Source organism: Maylandia zebra, linkage group LG23 (genome assembly GCF_041146795.1).
Source record: "Maylandia zebra isolate NMK-2024a linkage group LG23, Mzebra_GT3a, whole genome shotgun sequence".
NCBI lineage: Eukaryota > Metazoa > Chordata > Actinopteri > Cichliformes > Cichlidae > Maylandia > Maylandia zebra.
Window position 1 is genome coordinate 34839213 of NC_135188.1, and position 13064 is coordinate 34852276.

The following is a 13064-nucleotide window of genomic DNA, read 5'->3' on the forward strand; positions in this document are numbered from 1 at the left end:
TCATTAAAAAGAAAAGATTGGGAGAATTTGTCATAGAAAAAAAAAGCCCCCGACTAATTAGTGTCCAGGGACTCAATACCAGCATCAAATATCCTTTTTTTGATGGCCACATAAGAAAAACCAGTAGTGCACGAGCTAAAGTAGAAATCATTATGTATTCTTTTTAGATCCATAATGAACAGACAAGCAAATGAAAAGGTTTAATACGGGTCCTGTATGGACACAAAAGACTATTTTAGTCGACCTCTGAGCTGCTGCTACCTGATCACATCCTTTCACCATCGGAGAAATTCTGGGTCGACACTGACACATACGTTTAAGATGATAACTATTATTATCGATATTATGGCCGCATTCTTAGTTTTACACAATGAGGGGAAAAAAGAAAGTTCATTGTGTTTGAAACAATAGTGTGCAGGATTGTCACAGATGTAGATCCATACCTCATGGTGGTGTGCTGGTTAGGAGGCAGCAGGCTGTAGCAGGGCTGCATGCCAGCGACAGCCACTGCCCCCTGCCCCGGCTGGCAGGACACAAACACTGGCTGCTGGTACGTCTGCTGTGGAACAGAAACCTGCTACAGGGGGGAAAAAAGAAAGAAAAATAGTCTCAACATGTTCACTGTTCTTTCTTTAGCAGACATTTTAAAACTCAGAGCCATGTTTTTGCATTTCCTAATGTCAAATAAAGACCAACAAAAGGCCTCGAGCGAGGCACGTTTCATTCATAGCAGTGCTCTTATTAATCTAGCTGGGGGAGCTCACGGAGGCGTCCCATCATCAAAGTACCTGATAAGACTGCATTGGAGGGTACTGGACCATCATGCCTTGCATCTGGTTGCCCATATTGCTTTGCTGGTTGCCAGTGAAAGCGAGGTTGGGTGTTGGCTGCACGCCCACTACTGTCTGGTAGCTGGACGCTGGGTTTGGCATCACGGCTTGGTGCACTGAGGCAAAATGAGAAAAGGCACAATGCTGTGACCGAATGAAAAGAGACCCCTGATGGGTACGCTGCGATAACAAACCGCCAAAAGTGCAATTAAGGAGTCGTGATTTCGGTGTAGCGCGGCAGGAGAGGACACTCAGGAAAAAAAGCCGAGGCTATCACGATTTCACAAGACAACTGTTCAACACTTTATTGATTTTCAAAGGGTATTTGCTTCTTAAAACAATCCCAACAATGAGCACAGAACCTCCATCAAGCTGAGAACAATAGAAGAGTGTTTGGGGAGTTGAGCTGTTAAAGCTAAAGCAGGTCTGGAATAAATGAGAAAGTCAATATATCTGATTTAGCCTGCAGTGGCCTAAACCTGCAACTTGAGTAGACGAGACACTCGTCTGATGAAGGTAAATTACAAAAACACTGTCACTTTAATGAGATTTCTCCTTCCTACGATACCTTTTTGTTTTTAAAATTTAGAGAGGGCCAAATACAAGGACACACAAGAGATGACACAAAGTCACGCAGGCAGGTCCGACGATTCTCCAAACGCCCTAAAATGGCGATGCCTGCACCTAACCCGAGGCTGTGTGTGTGTGGGGGTGGAGGAGACTCGGACACTTAAATGTCAAGGTGACAAAAAGACAAATACCGTCCCTTGTGACACTCATGCAAAGTAATCTGAGTGACTAAGGAGAGGATGTCCTTTTGTGAAGGTGTCTTTACAGTCTGCCGCCCTGGGAGAAAAGTACGACGAGACAATGAGAGCGCTCGGCGAGGAACGGAGCAGGAGGACTATTTTTATCCTCCCTCGCCTCCCACCTTCACTTACAAACCAAGCATGAAATGACCGTAATATCAAAAGCACCCGATTTTTATTCCATTCCAGCAGGGAGCGACGAGGGGACGGTTCTGACTTCTTTCCTTCCATCAGACGCAGATAATGACCGACTGTCCTGATTGTTGTGCAAGCGTGGCTGACCATCCTGACGGTCTTGTTCGGCTTTCAGGATTAAAGTCATGAGGGAGGAGAAGTTTCTACTCTGTAGAGTTCTTCCTCAAAGAAGAACGAGGAGTTCTTCTTTGAGGACTGGATTCCCAGATTTCGTTTTAAAAGCTGTCCTCTGCTAAGGTGCTCGCACAGTCTAGCGACGACAAGGTGAGAGGGCTGGAAAAGAGACCGGTTCACTGTGAGATTCATAGAGGCCTCTCAGACAGCGTCCCGGCCCCGCCTCCCGTCTCTCAGGCTCCAGATTCTTCTTTCTTTGTCACAAATCATACAGAACTGAGGAGAAGGACCTCTAGAAACCTCAAAATATACTCCTACTCCTTCCATGAAAAACACACAGGTGATCAGTTATATTAACCTTAAGATGAATTGAAAGTACTGAGGTTTTAACCTCTGAGAGTCACTGATGTTCTCAAGCCGTCTGTCATTAAACTTTCATGTTTCCATTTCCATAAACTAACAAGCAGGCTGGCAGCAAGACTTTTCCGCCATTATACTGCGAGCCCTAGACTGCACCATCATCACTGCAAGAAAAACCCTGACTGGTAAATGTGTCACCTGAAATTGCTTGTACTCCAAGAGAACTGTAGACCAGTGAAAACTGCCTGCTTGATTTGAACACAGTAGATTGTTCCACTCTGCGTGTGGCTTGGTCACAGGGGATCCCCTGTTCAGACAGTTTGCTTATGTTACATCAGGGGAAAAGGAAAAAGGCTCACATATAAAAAGGTGTAAGGACTTGAAATGATGCTTGAAATTCTCCCTTTAAAGGAGCTTCTGACAATATGTTCCTGTTAACTGATTGCAGCTATCGATAAGAGGGACACTTGGACACTCACGCAGCTATTAATGCAAGTAACATGAGAGGTATGCTACAAAAAGTCTTAATTTCTTTACATCGACCTTTAAAGGAGTGAATGACTAACTGCTTTTTCACCCATTTTCAGTGCATTCCTGATACATGGTTTGGGGCTACATTTCAGCCAGAGGCTTTTTATAAGACGTCCATTTTATTAAAATGTATGGAACTATGAAAGCAAAAAGTACAGTCAGATTTTGACTGCACATGCAATATCAATTGAAGGCACAGAAAATGCATCGATGCACCACTAACAGTCATGGATTGGCCTCCCCAGACCTCAGCTTTACTAAAACTGCGTGGGATCCTCTCGACCGTGAACAGAATGAAGCCGGGACTACTTTCATAAGAAGAAAGCTTCCTTAAGAGAGCTCAGACTGTGTTGACAAGTACTGACAAACAAGGTTGTTAGAATTGCACGAACTGTTTTTGTCATATATTGTCCATTTATGTTTCCATAAATTGCTACATCTATATCCGATTTTCCTAGTAAAACACAAAGAAATGAAAGCTGGCTCAAGACTTTTGCACAGTACTGTATATCAGTACTCAAGGGGGAAAAAGGCCAATGAAATTAGTCAATATTTATTTGTTCAGATTTGCACTGGTTAAATGTTTGAATGGAGAAATGTTGAACACATTTGCTTTAAAAATAGAGCTCTATTATATTTTATATAATTTGGTTTGGCATCAGTTGTCAGACCGTCAGCAAGTTGTTGGTCTGGTTTCTCTCATCAGTTCATCCCTATTCTAAACACACACGGCGGCTCTGTGCTGTGCAGGAAAGCTTATTTATTTGCAACTGAAATCTGTTGAGCTTCAGATCTAAAACATTTTTTATTACTGTCTCTTTGATTGAATATATAACTATATTCAATCAAAGTGAGATTCTCTCTCTAGGCTTGACATTTAGTTTGTAGTAGGAGCAAGAGCAGCAAATCCTCAAAGGAGCAGCAGAAACCAAAGAAAAGTTGATGTACGACTCAAATCATAGCTGTATTCTTTCAAGAAAATATGTACCATCTTTAGAGGACATTAGCTTTATCAATTGTCTATCTAGTAGTGATGTTCAATTTATATAACAATGCCTTCTAATAATTTCCTAACAGCAGTGAAGAAAAAAAAAAGGAACACTTCAGTCCTTTCACATATATTACACGATGCTTTCTCAGAAAGAAGCTAAAGCCCTGTGGTAGTGGTGACTGTCTGATGCAATTGAGTGGAAACACTGACAGGTTCCTCTGTGGCCACTGGCTGGGCCGTCAGAGAATTTCCATTGATAACTTATTTATTGTGTGTGCAACCCACGCTGCAGCGTCTTCACCTTTAGATGCTCTTCTATGTGTGCATCTCTAATTAATGCAAAAAACGAAGGAGCAAGAAGGCGCTGGAGTCATTTTTTTTTTGTTTCCCAGAGAAATAATTGCTGTCCTTTGCCTTTGTAGGTCAGCTCCATTTGTTCGCTGTCTATTCCCCGCATCCCCAGCAGGGAAGCCACATTTGCAGCTTACAGATGACAGAATAGTGCCGCAGCCACTTATGGAGACGTGTGTGCCTGATTGTACAAGTCACAACTCTGGGGCAACATTACATCCAGTTAAGTAACAGAGAGTGTAGGTAGGTGTGTGTGTGTGTGTGTGTGTGTGGTGAGGAAAAAGACCAAGCAGGAGCTAACAATCTCAATTCCTGTGGCAAAATGAAAAAAAAAGGGAAAAAACGAAAGACAACAGAAACTGAATAATCTAGTGATGACTCCCGGGGAGACATCTGAACTCGTAAAAACAAACAAACAGAGGGAAGGAAGGGAGGAATATCTGTCCTTCACAGAGACGTCTGACATAAAAATGCTCTCTAAGAGCTCAAAGTGAGAAGTTAACAAAGTCTATTGAGCATGACTCATGACAAAACAGCTAGGCTGAGCTTTGCTCCTAACAACACGGAGCCTCAAATTCAAGGAAAACTGTGGATCTTATTCATTAAAACACCCTTTGATTTCCTTCAGATCCACTGTGCGACGCTTTCAAAGCTGTGCTAATTAGTATTGTCGGTTCAGCACAGAAGAGTAGAGGTAAAAGTAGAGGGAACTGCTGGCGTTTGGTATCCCAGTGTGCAACTTTAATCTGAATTTATTATCAATCAAAGAAGACAATTTATAACGGAGCCACGTGTGGCTGTGAGCACATCAGTGCGTGTCAAAGATAATAAGGACAGAAAAATGTTTTTCGCCGCTAAAAAGAAACAGGAAAAAAAAACAAAGTGAAAAAAATCAAGTCATATTTTTTTCAAAGTAACAAAATTAAAGGTATTGAAGTGGATGATTAGTTCACTGTGTTAAGAAATTGCTCAAAACCCTTTAAACTCAATGTAATCTTGTGACAGCGATTACATAACAGCGTAATAGTGTGTGAAAGTGAGTCCAAAAATTACCCTCCTTTAAAATGACATCCAGTGGGCTGGATCGTCTTCGGCTGGGCTGATTCTAGACCCCGGGCCTTATATTTGACACCTAACATGTGAAACTGGGTTTAATAAATTTATTGCTTTTATATTAGTCGGTTAGTCACCACCCTCACCCCGTTTAATCTGCTAGTACATTAGTTGCCAAAAACACCACAGTCACAAAGTCAGCAGTAGCAGCGGCTCTTTAAAATCACCGTGTAAGTACCTTGTTGCTGGGGCAGGTTTTGGCTCTGTGGGCAGTTATAGGGCAGCGTGCTGACAGGCGGCCGGTAGTGCTGCTGCTGCTGCGTGCTGGAACAGTGTGGGTGGTGGGTTGAAGAGCAGTAACACGAGGACATCTGCGAGAGACGCAAAACACAAATTCAACAAGCGCGTGACGCATCAGCGGTCCCATTTGAATTGACTTCACAGCGGGAGGAGGAATGAAGGATTAGTCATAAAGCTGGTTTTCACTGCAGGAGTGACTCATGATGACAAATTAGCACATTCTGAGACGCCTCTGGACAAGACGGCGGGATTTTAGCTGTGCAGCTGTTAGCTGAAGTCCGTACCTGTTGGACAGGCTGCTGGATGTAGGTGTGCTGCTGCAGGAGTGGCTGGTTCAGGGCGGATCCGGGAAAAGCAGCATGACCCAGGGCGGAGCTGGGATATGTGTGATTTTGGGCCGGGGTTGGGAGTGGGATGGGCTGACCCTGCAGCACCCCCGGGTGTCCTCCTGATGACCCTGCCACTATGTAGCTAGCAACCTGCTGTGGAGGAGTGCCCTGCAGCACCACAGCAGAGGGGTGGTGGTGGTGGTACACAGAGGGATAGTGGCGACCGTCAGGAGCTGAAGGGCCACTGTCATTGGCTGGCTGCTGCGCCAGAGTCATGTGGCTAAACTGGGCGTTGAGAGAGTCAGGCTGCAGAGATAATTATGGGGAACACTTTTAATACGGCACAGATTAAAATCAACAATAGACAGCAGTAGATTCTCAGAGCCAGGTCACACAATTTAACACATTTATTCTGCTTATAATCTAGATCAATATACAGCTCAACCAGCGCGTTTCTAATCCAAGTGTTGAATCAAAGACATCTCATATCGACTTTCACTTTAACTAAATGCAGATAGCTCATATAACTGACCCAACTCCTCATGAGTATCAGCAGCCCAGGTCATCTCTGACATGTTGCTGGAAAAATAGTGTTTTTAGGCATGGATTATGCAGCACTAACATCTGGTGATGAATTAAATATTAATGGAACTTTCCACAGGCGTAATTAGTCACAGAGGCATGTCTTTCACTAAAACCAGGTCAAAAATGAGGTTAAGCGAATGCATGATCTATATATGTGTGTAAATGGCTCCGGCTGGATTTAGATACACCTTTCCACAACATAAGTTAGCAGAATAGTTATTCGGAGGCGTGTTGAGATCTGCTTTTCTAAAGTAATGCATAGAAAGGACAAGACGTGAACTATGAGGATGCAAAACTCCATCTGCTAATTTCATTATTTCTTTTTTTTTTTACTTTGATTTTTATTAGGTTATGTTAACATAATTTCATTATTTCTATGAAATAAGATAATTCACAGACTACCAAAATATAAGTACATTTGAATCAATATTACTGATACAAAAGGCACATCAATACAGTATGGAGACCTGGGTCTAAGGAGAGCTCAGAGGACTTCTTTAGCACAACCCAAAACGAGTGGATTCTTTTTTCATTTTGGACATTTGTGTCAGATTTTAATGAACTAATCCAACTGCTCAGAGAAGAAGCCTATAAATAAGCTCTTAATGAGCCAGGTCTGACAGGAGATGGAGCGGGGGAAGAATAATAACATGGAAGAAGGAAGTTCGGTACCACAGTGTATTGTTGGTTAGGACAGACGGGCAGGAACTGAGAAGGAGGAAGAGGAGGAGGAGGAAGAGGATAAGAAGAGACCATTGGGTTGTGGACAGGCTCAGAGGGCGGCTGGAGAGGAGGACAGATCGGCTGAGGAGGGAAGGGAAGAAATGGACAGAAGGACAGGAGACAAGATTGGACGGAGGATGTTAGTAAACTGGTGGGGCTCACTAGCGTTCCTTCACATATTTGTAATATATTTTGTAGGTTGGATTTACTGAAAGCTAACACTAGCTCAGTCTCACACAAAGCCAATATTAGCTCAGGCTCAAATAGTGCTACACTCCACTGAATGCTAAAGTTATCGCAAACGTGGGTAAAGTAGCTAACACATAGTTAATGTGCTAACATGCAATTAGCCAGTCTTTTTATAAGAACTATACTATGTAGCTGGACATGCTAATAAATATTCTGTTTAATCAGTTTGTTAAAGTTTAGTTTTGTTAGTTTAGGACATGGTTTAGTGAAGCCCCATCTCTACACTCTGAGTTAGCGAGGTTAGGAAGCAGTTAGGAAAAACGTGGAAACTGGTTTAAATGATAGAAAAATCCCTGAAAAACAAAATACCGCCCACTGACCTGGGAGTGAAGGTGATTGGTTGGCTGTTGCTGCACTGTGGCGGGAACTGGCTGCTGTGGGGGTTTCCCCTGCTGTTGGATCCTGCCAGCAGCTGGGGCAATGCTGGCTGGGTTATAAACTACAGCGCTGCCATCAGGATGGATGAAAGGCTTGCCTGTCAAATTTAATTCATAAGAGACCGAAAACCACTGTGATGCGAGCGTTTCTCACACACAAATAATTCAGCTTCATGCAAAGAGGATAAAAAAAAAACCAAAAAACTTGAATGATGACAGTGAAGGACACACCCCGACGGGTCCATGAGGGGAGAGTCAACAGGAAATAACGACCTTGGCAGCGTTTGAAGATCAGTTCGGAGACCAAAAAGTACACAACTGCGCGTTGGGCCCGTGATGCATATTTACAGATTTCTCCCATCTGTTCGCTGCATTTTGATCAGCACGCTTTGGTCTGACTACTAATTTGACAGACAAACCGAGTGCAAGCCCGTGCCAACCTGTAATTCTGTTCCAAAGTTATGAATTTTCATTTGGAAAGCAGCAAATTACAAGATGGGGGATCGTATTTTTGGATCGTTTAATTTGCAGTAGACTGTGGCTGGATCACCACACTTATGAAGACACAGGAATCCTTTTTAAAAAGTCATTTCTGATTTTATCCAATAAGAATACAGAGGCTTGGCATCACCCACCTGTGTGTGGGTTGACCAGAACGCTGCCAGGTGGTATCCCTGAGGCTTCCAGCGGTAACAGGTAATAGTTTGCTGCGTCTGTAGCTGGCGGCGGCTGTGACAGGAGGCTCTTGGTCATCTCAGGGTGTCCGGCGCCTCTGGCGTCAGCAGCGGGATGGATTAAAGGTGCGCTGGGAACGTTGGAGCGGGAAGAGGTTGAGACTGGGAGAGGCAGCTGGGGGCGGGACAGCGAGCTGGACGAGGAACCGACGCTGCTGCACGATTCTGAACCTGAGGAGAAGCGGAACAGAGGGGTGATTATCCTCTGCCTCTAGATTTTCCCACAGCGACTCAAACTTGTCGCTTTTGTGCTTTCGTTATTCATGTGGGAGGAGAAGAGCCTATGGTGATAATGAAACACGGGAGGATATTCGCAGTCATGCCTCTTGCCATTAATGCAACCTCTCCTGTGGTAGCATTGCGTTGCAGTCTCTTGAGGCAACTGTTGATTGAGAAACTGGTAACTCTGCACCGTCTGTGATGGATCTCTCTCTGTATAATTAACGAATGTTGTGCAGAATGGTGAGCGCGCGAAGGGGGTTTAGGGAGGAGGGACTGACACTCCAATCTGGTGTTTAGGATTTTAGCTGGCCGAGTTTAATATTGTTCCCATTAGAAAACTTGTTAGAGGACTTTCACGGAAGGAGGAGAGCAAGAATAGCCTGTAGTTAAGATTAAATTTACATTTAAAGAGCTTGAAACAAAATAACAATATCACAGGCTTCGAAAGAAGCGGTATTTTTATGTGCTTTAAACACACACACGGTGGGACCTAATCCATTTTAAAGTAACAACAATAACACTACACAGATATGCACCATTAACGCAAAATTACCAAACCATCATCGCTGATGCTCACATTTATTTGTATTTGTCATGCAAATCGATTGTTATTGCAAAGCTCGATTGTGCAAACGCGGGTAAACATTTCCAGCCTTGCGACGTGTGGATTATACCTGAAATACCTTGAACATCCAGTACAGTTGAGCGTTGTTGTCCAATCATTTTATAAACCTCACTGAAATGTGTGACACTTGCCAAAATGCCAGCTTAATTACCAGACGATGGCTCTTATTAGCCATCCTTTGCTGCAGTTTCACGGCCCGATGTCGTTTCATATAGTTTCGCTCCAACGCGGCCATAAAAACCTGAAGACGGCCTCCCTGCACCGAATCCCCCGCAGAGCATACGCAGTAGCAGGTGACGTTACCGTTTGTACCCGTGTCTGCCATCATGAGGCAAACTGAACTGATCACGTCGGGCTCGAGGCCGTTAAATATTGAACAACTCTGACTTGAGCACCAACTGAGTCTGAACACATGTTGTCAGAGCTATGAAAATGGGAAAAATGGCATGTGTGGCAGAATACTAGTTACTGCATTAGCATAATGAGCGATGACAGCACCTTACATTTCTTTCAGTGTCATTATATCTTTGTGTTTGTGTAGCATATTACCACCAAATACACCTGTCACAGTGGCTCAAGTCTGTGCTGTTGCAACAACATTTCAGGCCATGGTGCAGAGTTAATGCGGCTGTAAAGATCAAACATATTCTGTAACCTAATGTAGAACAACAGATCATCCTTCACAAGCTGTTCACATGGTTTCTACGTAAACGTCTAACCCGCAAACATATAAATATAGATTTTTAGCAGAGTAGAAAAAGCAAATGACCTCACATTTGTTTCCGTGGATGTTTTCCACCACTGGATTCAGAAAACACATCATAAATAATAAGTTGTGTTCGTGATTGCGAGTAAGAAACGGATAATTCTGTCATAACTCAGTCAGAAAAGCTGAAAACCCCCCAAAAAAATTTTTGCTTCAACAATACTAAAGCTCCTTTTTTCAGGTGATCTGTGGCAGTGAAAGCTTATTTGAGAGTGAAAGACAAAGGCAGAAGAGAAAGGCAGCACAGGCGAAAATGTCTCCTCGACTGTGAAAAATCACACGATTTAAGGAAAACTGGGGGGAAAAGAAGCAAGAACAAAATGGAGAGCAGAGGTCGCCCAAGGACTGCTGCTTGTTACTGAGATAAAGAAGACAAGCCTGTAATGCAGAACATCTCATCGCAGCCAATCGGGTTACAAATGGATCGTACTGTGGAGTAAGCACTTGCGGTTGAGGAGCAGCCTGAACTTCATCTCGGTGACACGGCACTGACACTTCCCTGTGCTTACACTTATACATTATGCAGTAACTCCTCACTGTTCGCTTTTCCACTGCTGCTGCACCACATTTAAAGAACCTCCTCCATCACCAGGTTGATGTGCGGTAATTAGTTTTGACAGCTGTCCGGCTGCGCTCGCCCCGCAGACTTTTATCGACCGCGGCGGGACGACAAACATTCCTTCTGATGAGAGCTCAGGTTCCCCCCCCCACCCAAAAAAAGCGAGCATTTTGCTTGAAGCTCTTCTGCTACTTTCTTATTTCTGTTTCTCATTTACCATCTAATTAGTGAATCCTTCCTCCTCATGCTGTGACAGAGTTTCCTCTCCTTCGTCTGCACGACTGCATGAATAAATTAGATGCTCGCTCGCTAATGAGACAAATCCCCCATTAGTTTCATTTAGAACAAAAGCCATCAATCACATAAAAATCTACATCTGATTGAATGTCCCTCCTCAAAAATCAGTTCATTAACAGTCTGTCGATAACAGAATAATGAGAGCTGCACTTCATTCAAGCGTTTTACGTTCAGACTGCACCGTCGTTCCATTTCAAACCAAGTGAGGACGGTCTGCACCAATATGTCGGCTGATATCAGCTGTTACGACTCGTACTGTATATTTATAGCTAATTCTGCACTAACAGGTTAAGAATAGCTGAAACTATTTTTTTAAGGATGATTTCTTAATATCAGTGGTGGTAACTGCCCAAATTGTAAGAAATAATTAATGGTGTGAACACCATACTGTGAACACACCACTGTTAGGAAATATCTGTGTCCACAGTGTCTATCAGTACTGGACATCATCTGAACACCGTGCTGCTCGGCTGCCTCTTGCCTGTTTTCGAGAGCCTCCCGGTGCTCTTGCTGCTGGCTGTGCTATCCCCTCTGACGAGGACGGGGGAAATGCCGCTGAAGCTGCTGGCCTTGGTGATGGCGGGCCGCGGGGCAAGTCGGTTGGAGCTGTCCGAGCTGTCGGTGCTGCTCCAAGGCCGGGGCTCGCCGTGTCGCGGCAGCGCTTCTGTCTCCGAGCTGCTCTGCCGGCTGGCGCCAGACTGGCCGGCCCGTAACCTGAAAGGCAAGAAAGCATACATTTTCAAAATATGTTATCATCATTTATTTCTACGTCTGTGATTAGGACGCTTGTACTTAAAGGGCATTTTTTTTTCACCCTTACATACTGGAAATTGCCCCAAAATGGTTTATGAGCCGTCAAAAATGATTCCCAATCATTTTTCTTGTTGACTGATTGAGGATCAACTATTGTTTCAGCTGGAAAAGTTTTAAAAAAAAGTCTATTTTTGGTGTTTGACATGTTACAAGATGACTGGAGACTGTAACAACATATCGGAGCAGTCCAGCAAGCCTGTGTCTACTCCTAACAACAACCTGCACAAACTCCTAAATATACGATCACTTAAAGAAAGAAAAAAAAAAAAGAAAAGATCTGGTGTTTTCATTTTGGGGGGGAAAAAAATGTTTTTGCGGTTTAATTGGCCGTTTGTTGGTGTGAATAGGCTGTCCCACATGAGGAGGTCTGGGCAGAAAATCCAGTTAAACAGGAGCTTTCTCCAGCAGCAAAAACAAATCCTCACATCAGCAGTCCTGTTCCTGAGCGAGCCGATTAAGACAGACAGCGACTCAAAGGGTTTTCTCTGGAAGGAGCTCAGACGTATGTGTGCGAGGATGGGTGTGTGTGTGTGCGTGTCTGTGTGTGCGGACCCACCTGAACATTTGCCGCCTCTGTTGGGTGCTCATGCATGCGTCTTCATCCTGAGCACTGAAGGGAGGAGAGAAGCATTTCAGAGAGCAGGCGCTGACAAAAATGAGCCATCTACCATTTTAAAACGTGGCAGGGCTGCCTCTAATTGCTGCTCTGACAGGAATACTATAAAAGTGATTGAACTTCTGTTAAAGTAGCGGCTTTTCTGAAGAGCTCCAGTTCCCCTTTATAGGATGAAATCAGCCCTACCTTGCCCAATTACCTGACAATTCATCATCCGCGTTAGCCAGACACGGCTTTTGGGGGAATATTTCTATTTAATGAAATGTGGCGGAACGTCAGCGATCATGTGATTAATGCCATTTCACTACTTACCTTCTATCCAGTATGAAGTGATCTCCCTGCGAGTGAAGAGGGAAATTACTGTCAATAATGTGGAAGAAAAGCCAACTCATCTCTACTGAAAGATGTTTTATATTTATGAAAATTCTCTGTAGTATTGAACAATTTGTCAATAACTGTGTTAACAAAACGTGCCATTGCACTGTGGGCTCCAAAGCATGCATGTCTACCAATAAATCTGACTTCTTCACAAAGATGGAGGGCCTTGAAAAATCGGAGTGCACCCCCCTCCGTCTATAATTTCAAAAATCCTGCCGTGGTAATTGTTAGCAAGAAATCTAGTGAATTTGCACATG

At 43.7% G+C, this 13064-nt stretch overlaps 1 protein-coding gene across 10 annotated transcripts in view; it reads right to left on the reverse strand.

Annotated features, from left to right (window-relative positions):
• Positions 1–13064, reverse strand: part of LOC101479613 (R3H domain-containing protein 1) — a 56392-nt gene that overhangs the window by 12318 nt on the left and 31010 nt on the right. For 8 of the 10 annotated variants that reach the window (XM_012919461.5, XM_014413143.4, XM_014413144.4 and 5 more), the window contains 10 exons: positions 12742–12767; positions 12370–12423; positions 11482–11714; positions 8433–8702; positions 7741–7895; positions 7121–7252; positions 5819–6169; positions 5473–5605; positions 789–946; positions 444–577 (listed from right to left, as the gene is read on the reverse strand). In XM_012919461.5, the coding sequence (XP_012774915.3) occupies positions 444–577; positions 789–946; positions 5473–5605; positions 5819–6169; positions 7121–7252; positions 7741–7895; positions 8433–8702; positions 11482–11714; positions 12370–12423; positions 12742–12767 (1646 nt within the window). The remainder of the gene's footprint in view (positions 1–443; positions 578–788; positions 947–5472; positions 5606–5818; positions 6170–7120; positions 7253–7740; positions 7896–8432; positions 8703–11481; positions 11715–12369; positions 12424–12741; positions 12768–13064) is intronic. The other 2 variants (XM_012919460.5, XM_012919462.5) reach the window with 2 other exon arrangements.